A 24,755-nucleotide genomic window follows, 5' to 3' on the forward strand; every position below is an offset into this window, starting at 1 on the left:
GGGGGGGGGGGTCAGGAGTGAGTGGCACCAGTGGGGACGAGGGGCTTTGGGTTGAGAGTGAGGTCAGCAGCAAGGCTTGGTGGGGCTGTGGCTTGGGGGTGAGGGGCAGGGCACTGGCATATCAGGGCTTCTCAGCACCACAAAGCAGCTGGGGGGACAACCACAGCTACGTCCACATCCTGGTGTGCAGAGAGGCAGGGGGAGCTCTGATTTTTCCATGATAAAGGAACCAAAATCAAACAGCAAAATATATAGGTATTTAGAATTTATTTTATTATAGTGATTGAGGAACTGGTAGGCTTCCAAATTTCTTTAAAATTGTAAGTATACCAATAAAACATTGTTTTCAATTGATACCTTTATATATACTGGTGTTTCATTTTAATCACAGAAAAACACATATTTTGAGGGTTTTAATCAGAGAATTTAGGATTTTTTAACAGAGAAAAACCAGGCTTCATGGTGATGATGCTCCACACTATCTGCATCTCTTTTTTCAAAATCCTAGATCTACTCATGACAACAGGGTTCCAATTAATAGCGTAGGTGGGACCACAGTGGTGGCACATAATCTGCCTGAACCTGTGTAGATGGAATCTCAAGACTTTAACCAGGTGTTGGAAGACTGTGCTGGTCTTGATCCTACTGATTGGAATCGTGTTCTAATTAGGTTACAAGGAAAAAACAAATTGGAACCTGGTCCATTGGCACAAGTGTATTTAGAGTGTGGACTTGCTTCCTTAACTCAAGTAGTGGCTGTGCACGAGAGAACACTTAAGTTCTTATAGGAAGATGCATTTTTGCTAGGTCACTATGCGCAGTATCAAGGGCATTCAGAATATTTTGTGAGGAAAAAAAATCCTAAATTTCTCTAAAACTTTCTCTAAATCTTAAAACTTGGCTTTAGTGTAACTTTATTTTCAGGTTTGTAAATATAAAGAACAGTGGAATCTGTTACTTTTATATTTCTAAACACATTCAAATCTTGCTGAAATCAGATGGAGTTATGAAGACAGAGGGCAGAATTGCGGGGGGGGTTGTTTCTTGAAGGGAGAGAAAAGTAATGTGAATTATATTAATATTCTGCAAAGTACAGGCCAGTTCATCTGACCTGCCAATGACTTTATTCCTTGGCTGACCTTATTGCATGTGATTTCCAATGAGATATTAATGTCTGCAGCTAGTTAACCTGGTGAAGAAATGTATATTTCAATTGTTGAAAAATTTAGAGTTTGAACAATTTTGGGGGTTGATGTCATGTCCAACCAAACTTTAAATTTTAGGGAAGGGAGCCTGAACCTGCTTGGAGTCGGGCAGATTCTGATTCAGTGGAGCTCACATTGTGGTACTTAGACAAAACCTTTTTAAGATTTGCAACACTTTTTTTTTTTTTAACCCTATTTCCCAATCTTGTATCAGTGTCTGGCAATGCAACATCTTGATTCCATGATCTAAAGACACAGCAGTCATGGGAAAGTGCTTCATCATGATATGAAATGTACTGGTGTTCTCTTTATCTTCCTCTTTCTCATGTAGGTGAAGGGACAGCTGTATTAAAACCAAAAATTTACCTTTACCCTATATAAAAAGTGCACAAAAAAGCAAACTGTTAAATTACCCCCCAGAGCTACAGTACTGATTCCTCTAATAGGTATTCTCACCTTTACTTACATGTTGTTACTCTGTGGTTCAAAGATCCAACAGGAAACAGAATAGTTACAGAGGTGCAGTGACAAGAAAGCCAGCACTTCTGCTCATCCTTTTTGTCTTTTCAAACACACTGCAGTAAAGGAAGTGTTACACAAGTAGAACTCGTGTTTCCATAGTAGCAGATGGGCAACTGCCTGGAAATGGGTCACTGCTAGAATTGTTCTGCTAATTCTAATTGCTGAGCAGCTGATGGTTAGCTTGGTGCAAAAGAGTTAAAAGTTTATAACCTCCCCCCAGTAAACAGATACTGCTGCAGAGAAAACAAGGAGCGGCAGCTAGGCCTGGACATTAGCTCCTAATATTATTAGCATCTTAAATGGTCACTTTATATAACACGGGTTGTAAATAATGTTCACCTCAATTCTGTTGCCATTTATACCAAATTTTCCTCAGTGTAACTTCTTTGACTTCAGCGGAGTTACTCTTGTTTTACATCAACATGTGTGGGAAATCTAGCCATATCTCTTTACATTTTTTTTCTCCTTGATTGGAATTTGAACAGAGTTTATGCACAAAAAACACACCACCATTTTTTCTCTCCTTGGCGTTAGTAAAATTTCTACTTGTCTCATGCACGTTAGCAGAGTTTGCCAGCAGCTGCATTTTACCATTATATAAATGAGGCTGTAACCACCTGCACAGATTTTAGATTCTGTTTCCCCCCTTGTGGTGGGCTGGGATCACTCGGGTGCATAACTGTTTAACAAAAAAATGCTGAAGAGGGTGACCCTCCCATTTGTTAGCTGAATAGTCTTGTGGTTAGAGCACGTGTCTAGGGGAACCTCACCTTCCCAGAAATTGCACCTCCAGCTTTGCAGCAAGCTGCTCAAACCACCAGGCTATAAGCTAGCACATTATAGCCCATAGACATGTGTCTTCTCTTACCTTTTGTTTGAAGGGCCCAGCAGGAGAGGGATTGTGGCTCAGTGAGACAATTACTGCCCTGAAATGGGATAGAAACTGTTAAGCTGCTGTTTTATCCATTGTATCCAGCAAATATTAAATGCAGAGTTCAGAAAAGCCATTGGCTTCTCCTCTTTCTCTGTTTCTTTTGGCAGTTAGGAACCTATTTGGATGATTCTTCTTTACCACAGGGGGAAACAGAATATAAAATCTGAGTAGGTGCAAAAAAGGGGCATTTATGCATTGCATTATCTGCATTCATGCATTATGCAATTAAGTAGGTAACAGCTGTGTAAAGATGAAATAACACTTGGCCCTAAGGGCCCCTCTACATATGCAGGTAAAGGTATGATGGGATCTAATGCATTATCCGCACAGTATGTGGCAGGAGGCAGGATTGTGGGATTGTAAATCAGATCCTATCATGCCTTACTGCTAGGGACCCATTTAAATTGTGGTAAGATTAAACAATGTTTGCAGGTTGGTCATGGCATGAAGAACTAATTTCACACATTTCTCAGATGTTCTCTACCGGCCCTGCTCCCTAGCGCTGATTAGCAGAGAGGCCCTGGTGTGGGGAGAAGGGATGAGGTGGGAGAGGAGGGATGAGGGGGCAGCTGCCATCTTGTCTGCTGCCCTTCGTGTTGCCCCACCAACTGATGCCTTCCCCCCAGGTGGGCTGTGAGGCCAGCTGTGGCAATGAGGACCACTGGTTCCCATTGGGGAGGCAGCTTTTTATTTTTATTAAAAATTTTTTAAGTTGATTTTACAGGCAATACCAGATCTTGCAACTTCTGCAAAATTGTGAATTGAACAGACCCCTACTTACTGCTGGTGGAGGAAGGGTCCAATCCCAGGCTCCCCCTACACCAGCAAAAAGCAAGCTCCTGTGGCTGGGGGTCTCTCTCAGCTGTGGGAGTGCATAGGTCTGCTAGCCACGGGGGCACATGGCCACACATTCAATTAATGGCATGATAGGAAGTAGCTACAAACGTATTACACCTTTTGGATAATTTCTCCGTTTATCATGCCCTGAATTGATTGAACACATGTCTGGGTGACCACTTAAGTCATGGTTAACTGGCAGATGGATGCCTATATCCCCTGCAGAAGGGAGTCTCCACCCACCACCACCTGTCACTTCCTCTTGATGGCAGTGGTCTTAGTCCTCCCAACCTTGGGGATGCCTGGCCTGGCCTCTTCCACCAATGGAACATGTGTCTTCTCTGTTGCTAGGGCTTCTTATCTGTTCTCTGGGCAAATTGCTGCAAGTGGAGACTTCTGCTTGTTGCCACAGGTCACAGGCTTCCAACTTCCACCTTCCTTCTCTAGTGCTGCCTCTGGCAATCCTTCCTCCACTGCCCTATATGTCTCCTTCAGCCATGAATCGATGGAGTCCTCATGGTAGAAGATACTTCATAGCCTTGCCACCTCTTCCTGTAGCTTTCTTGCCTGCTCCCTGAGGGACACCACCATAAGGCACCACTTACATTGCACACTCCCCTCACCTGGCTGTTGCTGAAAGGAACCTGCAAGTTGCAGTCTCCACAACACCAAATCAGGACCTGGGTGAAAGCCTCAACTGTGAGCAATCCTGCCTGGACAGACACCTCACTGGTGCAAGCAGAGGAAAAGCTGGCAGTGGCAGTGGCTCTGGCACATTTCTCTGGTTATCTTAATCCTCTGCCTCTCTCTTCCTGACCCTCTTCCAAGCAAGCCTTCCTTAAACTCCCCTGTAAGTTGGCCTGTTCACTGCTCCTTGGTCCTGAAAGTCTTTGTTTTCCCTGCTCACCTGCTTCTTCTCACCAAGTTTACAGTGGAAGAAGGTGAGAGAGTTTCTAGGCAAACTCCTTAGTGAACTCCCCCTTGCTCTAGACTCTAGGTAAACAAGTATTAAGTATTGGCTTAACTGCTGAGTTTTAGCTACTTAAACAAAATATATGTAGGTTAGCTACCCTTAATTAAAGAGAGAGCTTACCTGAAAAGCTCCCCTGCAAGAGGAGGGTGGCAAACTAATCTGTGGACTGACTTGAACTGTTTGCTTCTCCTGTTTGCTTCTCCTGTTCGCTTGCTTGCAAGGGCTTTGGAGTGTAGAAAACCTCTGGACCCTGAGGATTGCAGTTGCTGTGTGGGTGTGGGAAATCCCCAAAGCCAGAGGACTGTGGTGATCCTGGAGCACTCCCCTGCAGCGATCTCTGTGTTCCTTGTGTTCCCTTGCAGTGATCCTCTGGCCCCAGGAGTTTCCCTGCAACCCCAGAAAACAGGGATCACTCAGATTTGCTGTAGCAGCAATTCCTCCAGCCTCAGGGGTATATTTGGTGGCCCCATGGCTGGGAGCCCTTCAACTGGGAAATGTGGGGCTCCCACCCGCAGGAGCTTCCTGATGCAGGGAGGAGAGTCCAGAATCAGGCTCCCCCTATACCAGGTGTGATGGGATCTAATGTGCAATCCCACAATCGCATCTCCTGCCAGGCACTGGCATGGCAGGAGGTGCAATTTTGTGAATCACACATTAGATCTCATCATGCCTTTAGCTTCATGTGTAGAGGGGGCCTGAGTATTTGCACTGTCCTCTGAAACAGTTAGTATTGGCACTGTCAGGGACAGTCTAGAAAGTCCAGAGCACTGGCTTCGATTGACCACCATTCTTATTCAGCCTGGCAGCTCCTATGTTCTTTTTTCTTAACTCCCCTGCAGGACAGGTTGAATGTTAAGGTGACTTATTTTTAGAACATAAAAGCCCATAACAGAGTTGTTGTATTTCCAAAAGGAAGTACTAAATGTCAGCGCAGTAACAAAGGTGCTGTAGGGACAGATGTAGATGCACCCAGCAATTACTTTCACAGTAGATGTCTTTTGATTTAGGCCACTGACCCCTCTTGTTTCCATGTTATTCCTTATTCTCATGTCACATATGCCATCTATTTCCATGAAGATACTTATGATTTACACTGATGTAAGTGAGAGGAGACTCAGACTTGTTATCTCTATTGGTTTCACTGTTTGTCTTATTTTAAACCCTGGTCCAAGAAATGCAGAGTTAAACACAGTTTTCAGAGTTTTGAATTTTTCAAATTAAGATATATGGCATATTGGAGGTTGTATTCTTAAAACTGCTGATGTACTGATATTCTCCAGAGCCAAGAAAGTTTGTAGAATAAAAGGATACCAATTATACCTTTTTAATATCTAATCTTCCCCGTTTTGTAGTTGCTTGCATTATCTGTGCAATTCTGCTAGTCTATGCTGTGTCTTTTATTTAGGGGTCCCTTGTGACATAGTGATGCCCATGGATGAAAAGGGAAATTGCAGGGTGTCTGAAGCTGACTCTCACATTAATTCAGCTTATAATGAACCTGATCCTATTGGTGTCTGAAGGAGCTTTGTCTGAGTAAGGTCAGTGGGAAATGAGCCCACTGAATAGTCACTTTCTCTATGGGAATCTATGTGTAGCTATGTCTGAAAAAGAATTATTCTCCAATGACTGTCTTTTTTTTACTTCTCCTTTCTCCACAGTCTAATGGTATAGCAGCACTTATCGCTGTTCTTATACTGTTACTTTTGGTGGCTCTTGGTCTCTTCTGGTGGTTCTGGCCTCTTTGCTGCAAAGTGGTAAGTAAAAAGAAAAAAAAAGTCAATATCTAGCTGGTATATCACTTTACAAAACATAATCAAAATTTTCTTGAAGTATAGATTATTTTTTCAAACAGTTCTTGAAAATAAGTAGTAAACCAGCATGATAACTGTTTAGAATGGGCTAAAGTCAAAAGTGTATATAATATCAGATACAAGTTTAGGGTTTATCAGTGGTATATTGTAAACCCCAGAAGAGGTCAGTTTCAACATAAGCAAGTAACTACTTTTTACAGTGCTGGCTTCTCTGACAGAAATCTAAGTAGAGATGAACAAGGAGAGGATGGGTGCATGTTCTATTGGCTTTCTCCTAAATGAGCAGATGTGCTGTATTTCAGTGAAATCTTTGATAAAAGCCTTTCCTCTTTTATTTGATAGTTGCAGACTATAATGGTGGGCAGATGTTACCATGAAATCAAGGACCACTGTAAAAGCACCAGCAGTAAAATTGATATTTGTAGTCCATTATGGAAGCCTAAGTTGGAAATCCTTTATTTTTCTATTAATCCCTTGCAAAAAATTAAATTTTCATCCTGCACATGTTACATCTAGTTTCATCTGAATAATGAACAGTCTTTATCTCAGCAGCAGTCAACAATGATGCTTCAATAGGTCTCCCTTCATATCCTCACATCAGGGGTTTTATTTTTGTGGAGGGTATTATCTGTTCAGTTGGTCAGCAGTCCTAAGGACATGCTGATATGTTGCAGTCTAGCATTAACATTCCCTCCACTTGGTCTTGGTTTAGGATTGGTGTCTACTGGAAGGCCATAAAGCAGTGTTCCCTCTAAGCTGTGTTGCGCGCCTGCGTGGCCGCACACACTACACAGCTTAGAGGAAATGCTGCCGTGAAGGAATCACCCTTCTCCATGCATTCTCTGAAACTGCTGGTGAAGCCTCAATGATGAAATAGGTGCAAGGCCTTAAACACGATGTGGAGCAGGAAGGCCCCCACTTTCTGTAGAACCATTATGTTCTATGGTTCTTAAGAACCCATCTGTAATGAAAGAATGCCTCTCATCCCACTTTCATAGGATTGTTCCAGGAAGGCATCCTTTGGTCATTTAGTCTTTCAGAAGCCTCTAGCCTGTGGGTTTTTCCACAGCATGAAGAAAGGTTTCTTATTTCCTTCATTTTTAAAAGAATTGGGTCATTCCTGTTCAAATGAGTGGTATGGACTATAGTGTCAGGTCTATAAGTAGTCTTTTCCAAGATGGTATTATGTGGGATATGATGATTCAGAGAGGATATGGTGGTTGTGACCTTCCTCCAGACTTTACATTTTGCATCCAACAGAAAATCAAATTTTCTAGGCTTCAAAGTCTAGCCCTTTTTTAAAAGTATAAATTAAAAATCTTGTTGACTTGAAGTGTGAATTTTCTTGCAAGGTCCCTAGTGAGCTGGAGGCTTGGTAAGTATTTGCAGGATTCTTAAAAATATGATTACATTCAAGTTATATTTTGCTTTTTTTTTTTTACAGTCTATTTACAGTGATCAGCACATCCCTTCTCGACAGCTGGCTTCTCTAACAAAGAGGCCTGTTGACTCTCATCCTGTTCCTGAGTTTTCAAGCTTTCTATTTTATTTAAAAGACAAACATACTTATCCTTGAGTTGATTGACATCAGGAAACCCTAGTGTTCCTTTAGGTCTTCAAAGCTCTCAGAGCTGCTTAACTTTTTGTGACTAGCTGAATGTGGATGTCAGTCAGAATAGAGTTCATTCACCTCTTATTTATATAAACCCAGAATCAATCTTTTTCAGTTGAAGGAGATGCATATCACATCAGATTCAGTTACACATGTCACTAACTATTTGCCAAATTGATGTTTTTCAGAGTTATGCTTTTGCATACTTACTGCAACACTTAAAATATGAGAAATGCTTTTTCCAATGGTCAACATTAGAAAGTCAGCTTCAGCTTACAGTGCTGTCCTGCTATAGTATTTTCCTTTAGTTAGAGCAGTAAGTAGTGGCAGTATCTTTAATACATGTGAGCTGTTGTAACTATGTTTATAGGTCTGGTCACCCCACAATAGCCAAAGCTCTATTTGTTTCCAGAATGGAGCTCAGGAGGCACCTAAACACTGCCTGTCTCCCAGCAAAGGCCATATCATTAGGTATGCTCAAAGCATTCCCAATTCACTCTGATGCAATTTTGCTCCATGCAAAGCCCAGCACCAGGGCCACTCTCACTCAAAATATTATAGGTTTTGGTTGCAGCAAATAATCTTCTAGGTGCTGTTCACCTAGGACTCCAAGTCCTGCCTCCAGGTGGACCTGGTACTGATTTGGAGTCACAAAGTATAAGAACAGATCTTGCATTTGTCCCTGGACAAGTTGTCTCTGTCCTGAAACAGCGGTATCCCAGGATTGGCATGCATATATATCACTGTTCTTACCAGAATTTAGTGAGTATTGGAATGCACTGCCCCTTTTCTGCCATTGATTCAACGATGCAATCCCAGGACAACTGTTCAGATGCAGTTTGTGATGTCTTGGGATAAACTGTTAGTACTTTTTATTCTGTGAGCCTTTTTAGGATTTATCCTAGGATAACAATGTGGACATCTGAATTTTTGCGCTTTGTCCCAGGAAAAAATGGTTTACCCCAGGACAAGTACAATGTCTATTTGTAGTCCCATAGTGTAACGTGTACATGGATAAATATAACAGGGGGCTTTTAGCCCATTATTTTAAGAGAATATAAGATCCACATGATAGGGTCACATTAAAGCTGAGACCCAGAGAAAAAATTCAGTAAAAGAACAGGTGGTGGGAAGACAAAGCAAAAGAGATTCAAAGGTTTGCCAACAGCCATGATATGTGTAGTTTCAGCAATACAACCAAAGCTGTATTTGGGCCAAACACATTCTTTAAAGACAGCTCCACCATCAACATGTGGTGAAAAGGGCACTTTCAAGAGCTCCTGAACTGAGATTCGGATGTTGAAGACAATACCATCAAAGCCATCCCACAACACCCCATTAAGGACTGACTACCTTGCAGATCCACCAACTTACCAAGAGGCCTTAAACGTCATTAAGTAGATGAAAAACAACACATCGTTGTGTTGGAACACCAGCTGAAATTTATAAACAAGGTGGTAAAAACTCTCTTACCAACTATGTCATTTTGAAAATCTGGAAACATAAACTGATTCTCCGCAACTTCAAAGATTCCGTAGTCATTTTCTTGTTCAAGAAAGGAGATAGATGTGCAGCAGTTATCATGGTATTGGACTCCTGTCCATAGCTGGGAAGATCCGTGCCTGCATTCTCCTCAGTAGATGCATATCCCTCACTGAGGAGATTGTACCTAAATCCCAATATGGTTTCAGACCATTCAGAAGCACAGTAGATGTGATCTTTGTTGCAAGACAGCTGCAGGAGAGCGGTCATGAGCAACACAGATCTGTTCATGGCCTGCATTGACCTGACTAAGGCCTTTTGATTCAATCAACAGAGAGGTCCTATGGAAAATCCTGATGAGATTGATATTAACAAATTTTGGTGGGCATCCAAGACTTCATCATGATGATCTGACAGTAGCCATCTTAAGAAACAGTTTGGAAGTGGACCTTTTTGCTACTGGAACTGGAGTCAAGCAAGGATGTGTGATTGCACCAACACTCATTTCCATCTGTATCACAGCTATACTTCCATCTGGGAAGTCGGCATCCAGTATTGCATGGATGGGAATCTCTTTAACATTAACTGGTTATGTTACAAATCCAAGATAACTAATACCTATATTACTGAGCTTCAGTATGTTGATGATTGTGTTGTGTGTACCTCACAAGCTTCAGGTCATTCTTGACTGCTTCTGTGAAGCATCCAGTGGGTTGAGTTTGGACTCATCAACCTCAAAAAGCCAAGATCCGTTACCAACTGACACCAAACCAACCAGTTGCTCCTCCAAATATTACAGTTAGAGTGCAGTCCTTGGAGAATGTTGAGGATTTCTCCAATTCAGGTACTTCCCCAAAAAGTAAACATAGATAACAATATTCAAATGGGATAAAATCTGCTAGTACTGCCTTTGGATGTTTCTGAAATCATGTCTTCAATGATTATACATCAGGTCCTAAACCAAACTTCTCATCTACTAAATTGTTGTCATCCCTTCTCTGTTGTATGGGTGTGAAACATGGATGACATGTCAGAAACACTTGAAAACTTTAGAATGTTACCAACAGCAATATCTTTGGAAAATCCTCCATATAAACTGGAAGGACAGAAGAACAAATGCCAGTGTTCTGGCTCAAGAAAATGCAACCATTATTGAAAACATGTTTATTAGGGTTGTGTAATGCTTCGCCGGCCGATCAGAGGAGGGTGTGGGGCCCTCACCAAATCAGCTTGTGTGCGGGCCTGCCACTGCCCTGGTCCCAAGGTGCTGACAGGTCTCTGCATGAGCTGATTTTCCCCAGGCCCTGCACCAGAGCTGATCTCGAGGTGACAACTGGTCCCCACGTGAGCTGATTTGCCCTGGGCCCTGCACCCTCCTCTGATCAGCTTTGGTGTGGGGCCTGGGGCAAATCAGCTTGTGCGGGGAACCGCCTTGGGATCGGGATGGTGCCAGGTCCCAGCACAAACTGATTTTCCCTGGATCCTGCACCAGACGCAACCCAAGGAGGGTGTGGGGTCTAGGGCAAATCAGCTCCTTTTGGGGGTGTTCTGTAGGTTATGGCACTAGCTGTTAGGGCCTGAGCTCAGGTGCTTGAGGTGCACATGCATTTGCAGCCAAATCCTGAAGAACTTCAGTTGCTGATGATGAGTTATTTCTCCTTTCCTGTTGCCTTTTTCACTGTAGGCAACTAAGGTGGTTTATCATGATGATATATTAAGGTTGAAATACTGATACTGCAGCCACTAAAATTTTGATTTAGCAAAGTACTTAGTGGAAGCTGAGGTCTGTCTCTGTTTAGTATGTGGCGAATTTTTGTTTTAAGACCTATTAACTTAAGTGCAGATATTTGTGGAATACAGTATTGTGCAGACTGAATTAGGGGATGAGAATCTGGCCCTTTATGAAGGAAGGTGTTTGATACATATTAATGTCATATTGTAAAAGCAAAAAACCCAAAACAGCCTGATTTCTGTGTGAGCAATAAAACAACAATGCTTTACATTTTAATATAATGCGCTTTTACTATCCATTGATGCTGTTTATTTGTTTCCTTTCTAAAATGTTGAAAATGTTGTCTTTGGACTTACTGCTACAATGATGCCAAGAGCCAAACACACATTAATTTACACTATACATGTTAACAAATACGGACTCTTCCATAGTTTTTGTTTTGACAGACATTTCCTTAACTTGTTATGATGTGTTCTCTCATTCCTTTCTTTTTCTTCTCATCTAGCATTTTAGCAGTTTTTATTATTGCTGTTTCCATCTAGTTACTTACTGGCTTTGATGCAAATATTTTTGACCATTGATCACTTCTTCCAAATATTAGAGAAGGGGTGGGGAAAAATTCAGATCTGCTTATTTCATGGGACAGAGCAACAGAGAGGGGAAAAAAACAGCAACACCCAACGAAAAAGGACTGTGACATCATCTGAATTAGAACAAGAAAGGATAAAGATCTTGGAGACTGAATGAAAAGAAATGTCTGAGAATTGCAGAAGTTCTTGCTTTCTATTATCTGCAGGCAGTTGGTTTTCAACAGTTTAGATGACTTGGGCATTCTGTGTAATCATTGCCAGGAGCCAGCTCTGAAAATGTTACTTGATCTGCAGTCCATGAACAGTACCAGGTTGTTGTTTTTTTTTAAAGGCAGTTCACTGTTGACAGTTCTTTCACTCTTCCCTGAATATCAGAACATATGATTCCATCAAGCTGGCTTCAGGCTCTAGTGCTGACATTTCCTAATGCCCACATCACTAGAACATTTGAAAAGTGTTAATGAGCAGATCAAAAGGCCTGTTGCCTGAAGCTACTAACTTTCTTTCTTTCTTCCTTTCTTTCTTTCCCTCTCTCTCTCTCTCTCTTTTTCCAAATAAAGAAATGAATGAGATGCAGTCTTTCAGGTTGTTGATGATGACAAAACAAAACAAAATTGGAGATGAATCAAGCTGTACATATCGTTAGTAAGGCAGAAACATTCACCCAGCTCTTTAGTGCAGGATTTAACAGTAAAATAAAATAATAACCTTTTGATTATGTCCTTTAAAATATCTGAAAAAAATTTTATTCTACACAAAAGCTTAGGTTTCTCAATTTTTAAAATTTAGATATCAGGACAGCTTTCTATTGACCTTACTGACCTTTAGCATTCAAACTAAAGGAAGTACTGATAGTGCTCTGTGAGAGAGAGAGAGAGAGAGAGAGAGACAAAGCATGCAAGGAGCCTGTTGAAACATAAGGATGCAGACATTTATGTGCCACTTCTGTCAACAGGGCCAAATATCTGCTACTCAAGGCAGATTATTTTCTCACACTATTGTCACTTAATAATGGGATTCTTTTTAAACAAGCTTCATCTTCTGAAGCTATTAGGAAATGCATCTAATTAATGTTTTAGCTAAATCCCTAGTTTATCCTACATAGCAGCATTACTCTAGGGTCTGAACCATTGTCCAAGAAGTCAGCAGAAAGACTTGCAATGGCTCACAGGTTTACAAAGCTCACTGAAGTAAAGAAGGTCTCTTTGCCTTGATTTCAGTGGAATTTAGCTGCCTATCCCATTAAAATGGATGGGAATTTGGGCCTAACAAGCACTGGCCTGCATCCTGAAACTAATATGCATTTTGGTGCATAAAGTTGATTCTGATCTGAACAAGGAGAGATTCAGGAATATAAAACTGTAGAACTATAACGAGTGGAATGGCAGAATTATTATTTGTTTAAATAGCACTCAACCTTTTTAGGGATTCTTCCCTGAAAAGCTTGTAATCTTTATCAGGCACATATATAAATGTTAAGATAACATATAAAGCAAATATAGCATAAAGGGGGATGAGAGTTACAATAATGAAGATCAGACACGCTTTGTAATATTGATAGAAGGTCTTAGCAGTTCTGACTTTTTGATTGATTTTATTGGGAGTTAGGTACCTAGATGCTTTTTTTTGTAAGTCCTACTAGATTTATGTCTGCTTCTTCAAGCACCTAAATATGTTTAAAGTCTGGTTCTTAAACCCTTTGGTTTCCTCAATTTGTCATCTGAGAAGTAGAGGCAGTAATTCTTGCTGGCCTCTCAAGGATATAACTTGCATTAACTCATAAATATTTATAAAGTGCTCTAATTTCCTGTGGTGAGAGAGAATATAGAAAAATTCAACCTTAAGTTACAAAATATTTAGGGAAAATATCATTTTTGGCACATCTTGTAAGCACTGCTTCTGGACTCGAAGAGTTGTCTCTTAGATAAAAACCTATGATTTGTTTCACAATCTGTTGAAGATGATGAGAGCTATTCTGGCATTATGATCTGAAATGTGTGTGATAACATTTAAGTTAAACTGGCCAAGATATAAAAATATATATGTATTTCTTGTACATATGGTGCTGTGAATTCATTCAAGATATTTGCAGGTACTGTTAAAGGTAATTAAAGGAGATAGAAGAAATAATATGCATGTAATATTTTACATATTTAACTTGCTACTAAGGGGTTTTATAGATCAGTCATTTTATATGTGGTACAACCTCATTATGAATCCTCATAACAAACCACTGTGGGACAGAGAAATTCATTAGGGTGTGGAGTATATGCTGTAATAAGGTTATACAGTTTATGTAGGGATTGTTTACAGTGGGGGATTATTATGAGGTTGGCATCCAATATTAATCAAAAGTGTTTAGTACCATGACACAAAACTAGTCTTTGTATCAGTCGAGTATTTATTTGGTTTTCTATACAATTTGGACATACCAAAAATAGTGTCTCTCCATATAGTGAAGCATTTATTTATTTTTTTTGCTGTTAGGTTGGCCTTACAAAGAGTCCAACTTTAGCTTGAGACATTTAGACTGTTTGCTGAAAATTGCTTGTGATTTTAAACTTTTACACTCGTCTAATAATGTATTAGCAACTTTTTCAGTTTAATGATGTTAGTTGTGGGGAGAGGGGGGTCTCTTGAAGATTCATGATATGCATGCAAATAAGAGAACAGAAAGGAAGAGCAGGGGAGGTCTGAGTAGCTAAAATCTATTTGAGAGCTCATTTGACTATCTTTAGTTAAAGCACCCTCACCATCATTTTGAAATGCGGGGATGCTGATACACGAGGCACAGAGGCTGGCTAGAGTGCACTAATTAGCATGCTCCAGCAGGCTCGATTTAATTGAGTCTGCTCCAACGCATTACAATTGCAGCATGTCAGAGCAGCCTCCCAGCACATCTACAAGCACCCTCTATTCATAACACTGAATTAAAGGCCACCACTAAGTTGAAACAAGATTGGAAAAGCCTTGTGTAGGGTAATAGAAAGCTTTTCTTAATAACATGAGAATGCTCTGCCATGTACTTCAGTCTGTTAGTGTTAACTCAGACTGTTAACATCCATAGGCCAGAAACCTCATGAATAAGTACAGAGTAGTAATGAATCACCTTAACAGTAGAGATCCTTTTCCAGCAGTGATCTAAAAATGCTCATGCATATTGCATCACCACGTTGTAGGAATCCTGTTTTAAGCACAGTCAGGGAGCTACATCTTTAAATGATAGATCTGGAATGTTAGAGCCACATAAATAAGCTGGAAGGCTAGAGGTGATCTTGAATTACTAGAAGGCATCTCATGCTTGTCATTGGGCCAGAAATTCTCTAGCAGCATGGCATGAAGGGACAGGCACCTCTGGTCCAAAATTAGCCAGTCTTCAGATAAGCCTTCAGGCCTTGGCCTGTCTTTCCTCCCATACCAACTAATTAATAGCCAGTGATGAAGTCATTTGCAGTTACTTAATATGACTGAACCTCATCCAGTTAGTAAGTAAATGGATAGATGCATTTGTCCAAAGAGTGCCTGTCAACAAGTTGATCTTATTTCCTATTAGAGGGATGGGGCTGCTTTCCATGCAGACTTGATCAATAGCCAAGGGAATTGCAGCAGCAGTTCCCAGTTGGTGAACTAATATGGGTAACTTGCAGTGGAATTCTCTGAGATTTGAAACTGTGATTCTTGTCAGTCATGCATTTATTTGTATTGTTTTTAGGTCATAAAGGATCCTCCTCCACCACCCCCAGCACCAAAAGAGGTATAGTATGAGGGTCTTTCTGGCCCTGTTAATTGCACACTTTTCAACAGCTCCAGCAGTCACATTAGTTACATTATACCCACACCTTTAATTCTACCTTAGCAACATATTTTTTATGTAGAAACTTTCCTTGCTTTTTAAATGATGTGTGACTGAGAAGGGAGGAAGACTTGGATTGGGGGCAGGCACTGCCTTCCCACTGGTTTACTGAAACTTGCAGGAATATAGCTTGCCTTTTTCACCCTCCTGCAAATCTGCCAGCTGGGAAGTGCATGTATGTTGGAGCAGAAGTTCCTTCCTAGAAACTGATGAGTTGTGAGGTGGTCGGATAGAAATGGGGAGAGTCAAGTGACAGTAGCGGTAGCACATCACAGAGGAAATACTCTTCTGGTCCTTTGGGCATCCTGAGCTTCATAGGTGGCTCATGTCCTTCAGGAGCAGCAGAGGAATAGAGCTTCATGTAGTGACTGCCTTGGGGAGTATGTAAGACAGTATCCTTGGCTTGGTATTGAACCTGATTGGGCTAGATGGTAAACAGGCCTGTGTCTCCAATAGACTGGGTCAGTTCAATAATTGTTAATAATCTTCAACCCTCTGTTCTTAACCCAAAAAAGAAACACTGCTAAATGACGTTTCTGTGAGACCACCGCTATTTATGATGCACCTTACCTTACAGGCAGAGCTTAATTACAGGTTTAGTGGGAAAACTCCATCCTCCAAGGCCTAAATTGATAGTTAATCATAATACATTTTAAAATGTGAGTTTAATCAGTAAATCTTTATTCCTGGATACTAGATATGACTTACGTAAACCATGCTTATATTTCTGTTTCTTGCCTTTTTAAAAGAGCAAAGAAAGCTAGCTGACTTGTGAAACACTATTTCAAGCTGTCATAATTCTTGAGTGTTCTGTTCTAATGGCTTTCAAATTCGGTAGACAAATGCTATCTTATCTTAAGTCTTAAAATGCCTATGTTAAGTCTGATATTCTCTTGTTTCTGGATATTTCTGCTGAAGAATTAATTTGGATACATAATGGAAACCCATTTGAAACCTTATCTATGGAGCCATTCCCGTCATACTGTAGCAATTAATAAAATATCTACATTCTAGAAAGTTATAATGCCTGAAGGTTCTAAAGTGTATTCTGTATTCACTATGTTCCATTCTTCACCTTGTCCACTGACATGGTATTTATTTCAATTTAATAATTTGTATGATATTTATTGAATCTGGGATTTCAAAGCAGCCTAAGGGAGCTAAGTGTATAATTCTCCTAGATGCCTTTCAAAATTCAAACCCAGGAGTTTGCATTTATTCCCTGTTCCAAATGTCTTGTACTGTTTTAAATATATTTTCCTACGATCTGGCCACCAGATCTTAGATAACTAGATAGAATCCTAAAATATTATCACCTACCCCATATTCTACCGTCCCCTTACCTCCTTATCCTCACATGCACCAATTCTTGGCCCTTCTCATGCCTACAGGAAAACCAAGGAGTTTGGGTGGTTTTAGCAGCACATTCTCAAGACCATTGCAGCCTAAAACAATCTTTCCACTGCTTCTGAATTCTGGACAACCTTTGTAGGAAGACTCTGTGTAATCCCCTGTAGTCTGTATAGTGGACCAGATCACTCAGCAGTGGGAAACTGGGCATTCTGGAGTCTGAACACATATCCTTATTCACATAAGTTCATAAATGTTTGTTCAAACACATGCCTAATTTCATATGGGAGAGGAACAGACCTTTTGAGCTATACTCCTTTTTTTTCTTTTCTATCTGCTATGCTCAGTTTACTATATGCTGGGGATTAGAAATCTCTCTCTCAACCCCTTTTCCTGTTGGACTGGGGCTATCCAAACCTTTTTCACTGGGGGTGTCACTTGTGGTTTGTCCCCGAGTACAGTATGTTTTAAGAGATGTTTATTTCCCTGAATTCTGTTTGTTTTGCTGGAAAGGAGAACAGCATGATGACAGAGTTCTAATCAGTGCAGTGTACAGTTCAAGTGGATTGAGAACCTCTGGCTGGAATTGGGGCTTTCCTAATGATGATCAGTAACATTTTCCCACGAGCCAAAAGTCTGATATTTTTCAACTATGGTCAGACATCATGTGTAACAAGGAAAACATCTCATCATGTGTGACCTTAAAATTTTATTTTTCTCTATTTAAGATTATGATTTTTTTTTATTTATGGGCGCTAATAAAACCCCACATTAGAAAATAATTGTATGCAATGCGTATATCCTTTTTTTAAAAAAGCAGTCTTTGAATTTATGTGCAGGAAGAAGACGAAGAAGATCCTTTACCTCCCAAAAAATGGCCGACAGTGGATGCTTCCTACTATGGTGGACGAGGAGTTGGAGGAATTAAAAGAATGGAGGTTTGTACTCTTTGGAAATAAAAAAAAAGAATACTGTTGCATTGGAACATTAGATTTCTGTGACTAAAGTTGATGGAAACAAAGACTGTTAAGTGTGCTGGAAATATAATTGTATCAAGTTTGCTTGCTTCGCAGTGACATCAGTTTCCTAACATTTTTACCCTATACAGTAATTTTAACCATATCTCAGTAAAATATGAAAGACCTGATTTCATTAGTTCCATTTGTTTGGAACTTTAAATGGATGCGTAAAGGCATGCTCATTCCATCAAACTAATGAGAAAAGGGGGGTGAGAGCCTCTTTTTGAATGTTTTGGAAGAAATTACAGTGTAACATAAGTACTCTGTGGGCCAGCCAGACACACTGACAATAGTGACATTAAGGAGAGGCTTGATCCCAAAGGAACTCACAGCTACAACAGTGCCTGTCTTTGAAGAGACATGATAGCACCATGTTAATTAAAACAGAATGAAAAATGTGTGTCCTTATGGGCATGTCCTTATGTCAGATTTTATATTAAGTCAGCCTTTATGGAATTTACAAGGCAGTTTTCCCTGCATTTTAACTTTATTTTAGAACACTGTTGATATCCAAAGTATCTGCCCAGAATCTATCTTCATATGTAGACCCAGCCAGGAAATATAAATGCATATTGGGCCCAGTCTTGCCTGAGTTCCTAACATCTAGTAGGTTTGTAAATGTGTAAGTGAGAGCAGAATAGGACTATCATGTTTCTTTCCTTAGTTGTAAATCCCTAGAGTTTAGAAGTGTAAAGCTAAAACATATATTATGTAGCACTTCTGTAACCTAGGATACCCAAGTGCTTTACACAATAATGAATTAAGTTGCAAAGTGTGGGCCTGGACTCCTAAATGGACTTGTGGCAAGACTACACATTTGCTGTCTTTAAATTTTACAGCTTGGAGATAGGGCACTTTCCATTTTCCAGTCAGACAGAAACGTAAAAACCGATTAAACGTTCATACTACTGATTACCTTTAAAAACAATTACATTTATCACGCAACAATATTTCCTATTCTAAGAATGAGTAAAATGGCTTGTGGGATCATAGAAATACAGGGCTAGAAGTCACTTCAGGAGGTCATTTAGTCCACCCCCTTGCTTATGGCAGGATGAACCCTGTTGAAACTGTCCCATTTGTATAAACTGCTCCTAAAAACTTAACCGGATGGAGATTCCATAACCTCTTTAGCGAACTTGTTGCAATACTTAACTACCCTCAGGATTAGAAAGTTCTTTTTAATACCTAACATAAGTTTTAACAACTGTTTACTTTCTTTCCTATTCCCTGCTGTCACAGAAAGAAGTATCTGACTGTTATCAAATCCCACCTCGGTCTTTTCTTTTTCAGGCTAAATAATCTCACTTTTCTCAACCTTTTCTCATAAGTTGTATTTCCTAGAACTCTAATTATTGTGTTGCTCCCCACTGGACTCTCAATTTGTCTATGAATTTTTTGAAGTATGGTGCCCAAAACTGAATACAGTAGAAGCTAAGAAAAGAAGTTGCCTTCACAACCTTCATGATGATGGCAGAGTTTAGTCATCATTAGATAACTTTGGGGTTTACAGTTGCCTGAAAGCTTTCTGTTGTTGCATCAGCCTGCTCCACCCATGACAGATTTTAGGATGTTAATATCATATTTGTGTCATCAAAGTCCACAAGTTCCAGTTTCTTTTAGGCAAAGCTACTTTTAAGCTGAAGGAGAAGGTTATTTCTTCAATAAGGAAACCACCATTTAGCTCTAAAAGATTTTAACTGTGTTTAAAACACATTTTAACAGCCTTATAAAAACACTGTGAAAATACCAAGGATCATAGTGAAAGATACAGGTACTTTTTAATGACTCTGCAGGGTCTACTTGGAAATGAAAGCCCATTCTAATATTACAGTGGGCATGTCTACACGAGATGGCTTAATGCCTTTTGGACTAATTCTACTGCATATTAGTGCAGCTGGCAAAAACCATGCTAATGTGCAGTAGATTAGTCCAATGAGCATTAAGCATCACAAAAAAGCATTAATTTGTGCTAATGTGCAGTAGCACTGATTACAGCGCTTTAAGTTTTAGTACCTGTTATTACAGGTATTAACCTTAATGTGCCATAATTACAGCACATTAATGAACGTGTAGACATGCCCGGTGAGAATATTCCTGGGGGAGAAGAGAAAATAGCTAAGGAAGTCTAACTAAAAGGTTTAAAATAATCCCCTTCCCAAGATACAGTAGCCTATATTTTACCCAGATGAGGTATACCACCTCATTGACAACTATGGGGCTTCATTGAGGTAAGTGGTAGAAAATACTGGTCCTATGTTTAGGTTACATGTTCATCAAACATTTTTGTCTTCAATAAGAACATATTCTGGCTTGTTCTGTATACATTAGTACAAAGCAGAAGAGGGACTGTACAGTGCCCTTACTTATTTTACATGATGTGCTTTCTGGTTGCATCCTGACCATGCTGAAGGTTAAGGAGCAGGTTGTGCAGAGCCTCTACCATGGTGAGAAAGGGGAGGGGTCTAGGTGGAGCTCTCATTTGGCACCAGCAACTTTTCCAATGCCATAGTGATGCCATCATGTCAGAGTGTGAATAGCAAGAGGCATGGACCTAGCTTCTTCCCCAGAGAAGCTGACCAAGAGGATTATTTTAACTCTCTGGTTCATAAGCTCCCTGCTCCAGGTATAACACAATTGTTTAGTGCTGGATTGCACACTGAGCGTCTTGCCTCTAGTTATTTTCTTTCTGTTTCTTTTTTTGGCATTCAGACCAATACTAGCTAGGAGTGGTACTTTGCCAGATTTTTTTACAGAACTGACTTAGTGTCCCTAAAACTTAGTTAAGCTGTATGCAGCGTGTTGGCTTGCAGCTACTTACCCAAGGAAGAGAACTGCTTTTTCCCCTTTTATTTTTCCGTCTTCCAGCTGATGTCTCCAATCTGAGGAATCCTTTATCATCAGAGATTGTTATTGCACTGTATGATGTGGGACAGGTGAATGCTTTTTGTGTGATACTTAATGTCCATTGGACTAATCTATTATGCATTAGTACAGTTTTGCTAATTTGTAGTAGAATTAGTCCAATGGGCACTTAGTTCAGCTTTCTAGTCCAGTGGGCATTAAGCATTTTGTGTAGACATGCCCACTGTTCAGTAAATTAGGCTACTTTACTGTGCAGTAAATGTATTATGTAGTAAAGCCAGAAAACATTAATTGCACGTGTGTATACGTACCTATGATGAAAAAATACCAAGTGGTTTGATTTTTTTTGTTTGTTTGTTTGTTTTGGTCATGTACAGTAAACACAACTATTTAAATTGCCACTAAAATATATAAATGGTGAAAGAAACCTAAAATTTCTATAGTGATGCAAGAAGTTGTATTTGAAAAGCCAGTATTTGTGCTGTTCTGTTTTTTCAGAGCATTCTCTGCAGCTTTACACTGTGAAACAAATAGGTGCTGTTTTCACCATCAGCAGTAATACAACTTTTCTTCCTATTTAAAATATCCCTATGTATTCTTTGTTTGATGTCATGGTGATAACTATGCAGTGAATTGTGGAAACACCAATATACATTGCATTTATCATGCATACTTGACTACCTCATCTGTATTCTGTCCACTCTCTATCTTCCACTGAATGACTAAGTTTCTAAGCCTCTGAGTAGGTTCCAACAGCTCTTGTTAAATCCTGTTGAAAATTCTTTCTTTTCTCAAAATGTAGGATTTTCTACAATAATTACAGTGGTCTTCAGGTCCAGGTTGGGTAATATGTAGTGTACTGTACCAACACCAGGATTAAATTCTGATATCTCAAAATTCAGCACAAGTTGAGCTTATAGTTTTATATCCTCAGTAAGGGAAGATTTCCCAAATGTCCTGTCACAGCTGTCCTTTGACATATGGTACAACCTCTTTTTAGCAATGTCTTTGTTTCTTCCAGTATTGAGAACTAACAAATGATATTTTACAATGTTTCAAGGAAAGCTCATTGCAAAACAGGAAAATGGTTAGTGAACATTTAATGATTTTCTTTTCCTTGAAAAATATTTTGTAATGCACAGCTTTTTCAGTCAATTTTATTATCTGGTATGCTCTGTATGTCCACTCTAATCCCCTTAACTCATTTTGTTTAGGTTCGCTGGGGTGATAAAGGATCCACTGAAGAAGGAGCTAGGTTAGAGAAAGCCAAAAATGCTGTGGTGACAATACCAGAAGAACCAGATATTCCCATTCAACCCAAACCTCCTAAATCCAAGCCTACCTCACCAGCTATTCAGGAGAAGTGGTACACTCCAATTAAGGTAATCTTTTAATCTTAAAGTGGCTATGCATAACTTTGCTATGTTTTTGTGCTTAGAGATCAGAGTGTCGTTTAGTTATACTACTCCTGTACAAACAATCCCATTAAAATAAATAGAACTATTCTGAGGGGGAAGGCTCTACTCATGTGTTAGCCTTAAATTTAGCCTTTGCTAATCTAGTTCAGAATCTGATACCATTTCTTCAAATTAATAGTATTTTACACCATGACCACTTCAATCAATGAGACTACTCCTGGAGTAGGGTGCAAATCAACATAAGAATAGCAGAATCAATCTCCTTTTTGATTTTGCTCTTGCTTCAATATTCAGCTGTCTACTCTTTAAAAACATTAAAGTTTCCTGTATACAGTTTGCAGTGATTTTTGCTAAATAGTCTTTAATAGACATTATGAATTAGAAAAGATAAACATGAAGTAAAGGGGTAGAGTGAAAGAATATACAAACCTGACTAAAAGAGAAGAAAATAAGTGCTTGCTAATGACAGTATTATCAAATGGAGATTTTCCTTCAAAAACTGAAAGCCACAGTAAGCAACTTCTCAAAAGTTGGATATGAGGCCCATATATACTTTCATGGCAGGCAGATATCTGACTACTGGACAAAAAAACATCCTGATTGCATTGTGGTCTAATTTATATGCTCAGATCTACACATGCAGTGGGTGTAAAACTAAACTGAAATCTCCTGGCTTTGTCCCCTTGGCCTTTGCGCTTGAATACTCCTTGACAGTAGCCTTAATCATAGTCTTAATGAAGTCACCATGGCTTTATCATCTCATTTTCAGAGGACTAAATAAATTTTAAATACTAAATGTAGTTTACAAAATCTGCACAAACTATTTTAAAATGCATTTATTCCTGGAATATGATCATTTGAATAAACAAATGTGATTTAAAGGACATTCTTCTTTTTAATTGTGGGTCAGAGTTAAATCTTCCACTTTGACAGCATGGTTTCCTTTGCTAGCCATTGCATGGATTTAAAATGGTGAATATGTATTGACATGGTCATTTTACTTGAGATAAACTTTTTTCAGTGGGTAAGCTTAAGTTCTGAGTTCTTGAGCTAATACAGCTATTGAAGGATGTGGTGGATGCTCTGTTCAACACCAGCTTTGGTTAAGCAAAAATCTTTAAGGACCATAAAAGTTTTAAATGAATGAAGACAAGGTTAAGAAGAAGAATAAGGTCATTTCATTTCTTCTCTTCATCATGTTTTTTTTTTCACCCAGATGACTAGTACATACTGTATGTGTGTGTCACACACACACTATAAAATGTACAGCTGTACTTATATACTGATGTAACTTGCCGTATGGGGCCTCTTATTTTAGAATAAATATTCTAGCATAGGTATAGGAATTTAAATTTACACCTTACCTTTTACTCATGTAACCAGTGCCCCCTGTGCTTTTCCCCATACCTGGGTGACCCCAGTCTAGGGAAGGCAAGGGTTCTAATTCCCCAAGACCAGAGCTCAGCCCCAGTTTGTGTATGGGAGAGAGGGGATGGCTGCAGGCTGAAATGCTTGGCTGCTCTCCCCCCTCACTAGGACTTTTAGCACTGCAAATTTCTCATTACACTGACCCATTTAAGCAATACTCTTTGATTGTCATTACAGGACTGTCCACGCATGTGTACTTGTATTTGCTTAATTATACTGGTACAAATCTCTGTGTCAACACTCTTGTGTTAAGGATGATGCATCAATTTAGCTTCAAATTGTATTTAAAACTCTATTTCATCTACACTGAGCTAGTCATGTTTTAAACAAGGGGTTCTCAATAGGGCTGTGCAAAGCTTTGGTAGCCAATTCAATTCAGAGGAATCTCTGAATCTGAATTGAATCAGGGGACCAATTAAAAGCTCTGAATTGATTTGGGGAAAAAATTCAGAAAAAATTTGTCAATTCAGCTGTAGACTAAACAGGCATCTGACACAACTGCTTTTAACTGGTAAGTCAGTCTGAGTTTGGGAGAGGAAAGGGGCATGGGGGAGGGAGGAGTTGGGGCTGGGACAAGCTGCCCAGCTGGGGTGGGGGGTGTGGGACTTGGGGAGGGGGGCGTGCAGTATATATAAGGGGTGTGCATCAGGATCTGGGGGAATGCCTGTTCACCAGAGCGCCCCAAGGGATGACAAGGTCCAATGGTCATAAACTCCTCCAAGACCATTTTAGGCTGGACATAAGGAAAAACTTCTTTACTGTCTGGGCCCCCACCCCATGCCACCTAGCAAGCAGTGGCAGGACAGAGTCCCTGCTGCCTGTGCTGATGTGAGTGTGGCAGTGATGGAAGCAGGGGCTATGCCTAGCTGGCATGGGGGGGCACGATGCAGGCACGGCTTGTTCTGGGCAGAAGGGGGCAAGTGGCAGCAGAATGTAGTGCTGATACAGGCATGGCAACACTGGGAGCGGGGGCTCTGCCCTGCTGCTGCTTGCCCCCTTCTGCCTGGAGTGAGCTGCACCCATAACCACACAGTCAAATGGGTTGCCAACTGGCTGGAGGGCCGCACCCAGAGGGTGGTAGTGGATGGGTCCTTCTCAACTTGGAAGGACGTGGGCAGTGGGGT

At 40.1% G+C, this 24,755-nt stretch overlaps 1 protein-coding gene across 2 annotated transcripts in view; it reads left to right on the forward strand.

Moving 5' to 3' along the window:
• ANTXR2 (anthrax toxin receptor 2) overlaps positions 1 to 24,755 on the forward strand; it is a 237,466-nt gene that overhangs the window by 130,572 nt on the left and 82,139 nt on the right. The window contains exons 11-14 of one of the 2 annotated variants that reach the window (XM_019516734.1): positions 6,130 to 6,225; positions 15,411 to 15,452; positions 17,741 to 17,839; positions 22,000 to 22,167. In XM_019516734.1, coding sequence (XP_019372279.1) covers positions 6,130 to 6,225; positions 15,411 to 15,452; positions 17,741 to 17,839; positions 22,000 to 22,167 — 405 coding nt within the window. The remainder of the gene's footprint in view (positions 1 to 6,129; positions 6,226 to 15,410; positions 15,453 to 17,740; positions 17,840 to 21,999; positions 22,168 to 24,755) is intronic. The other variant, XM_019516735.1, reaches the window with a different exon arrangement.

This window comes from Gavialis gangeticus, unplaced genomic scaffold, assembly GCF_001723915.1.
Source record: "Gavialis gangeticus isolate Ggan-Ray unplaced genomic scaffold, GavGan_comp1, whole genome shotgun sequence".
Classification (NCBI taxonomy): domain Eukaryota; kingdom Metazoa; phylum Chordata; order Crocodylia; family Gavialidae; genus Gavialis; species Gavialis gangeticus.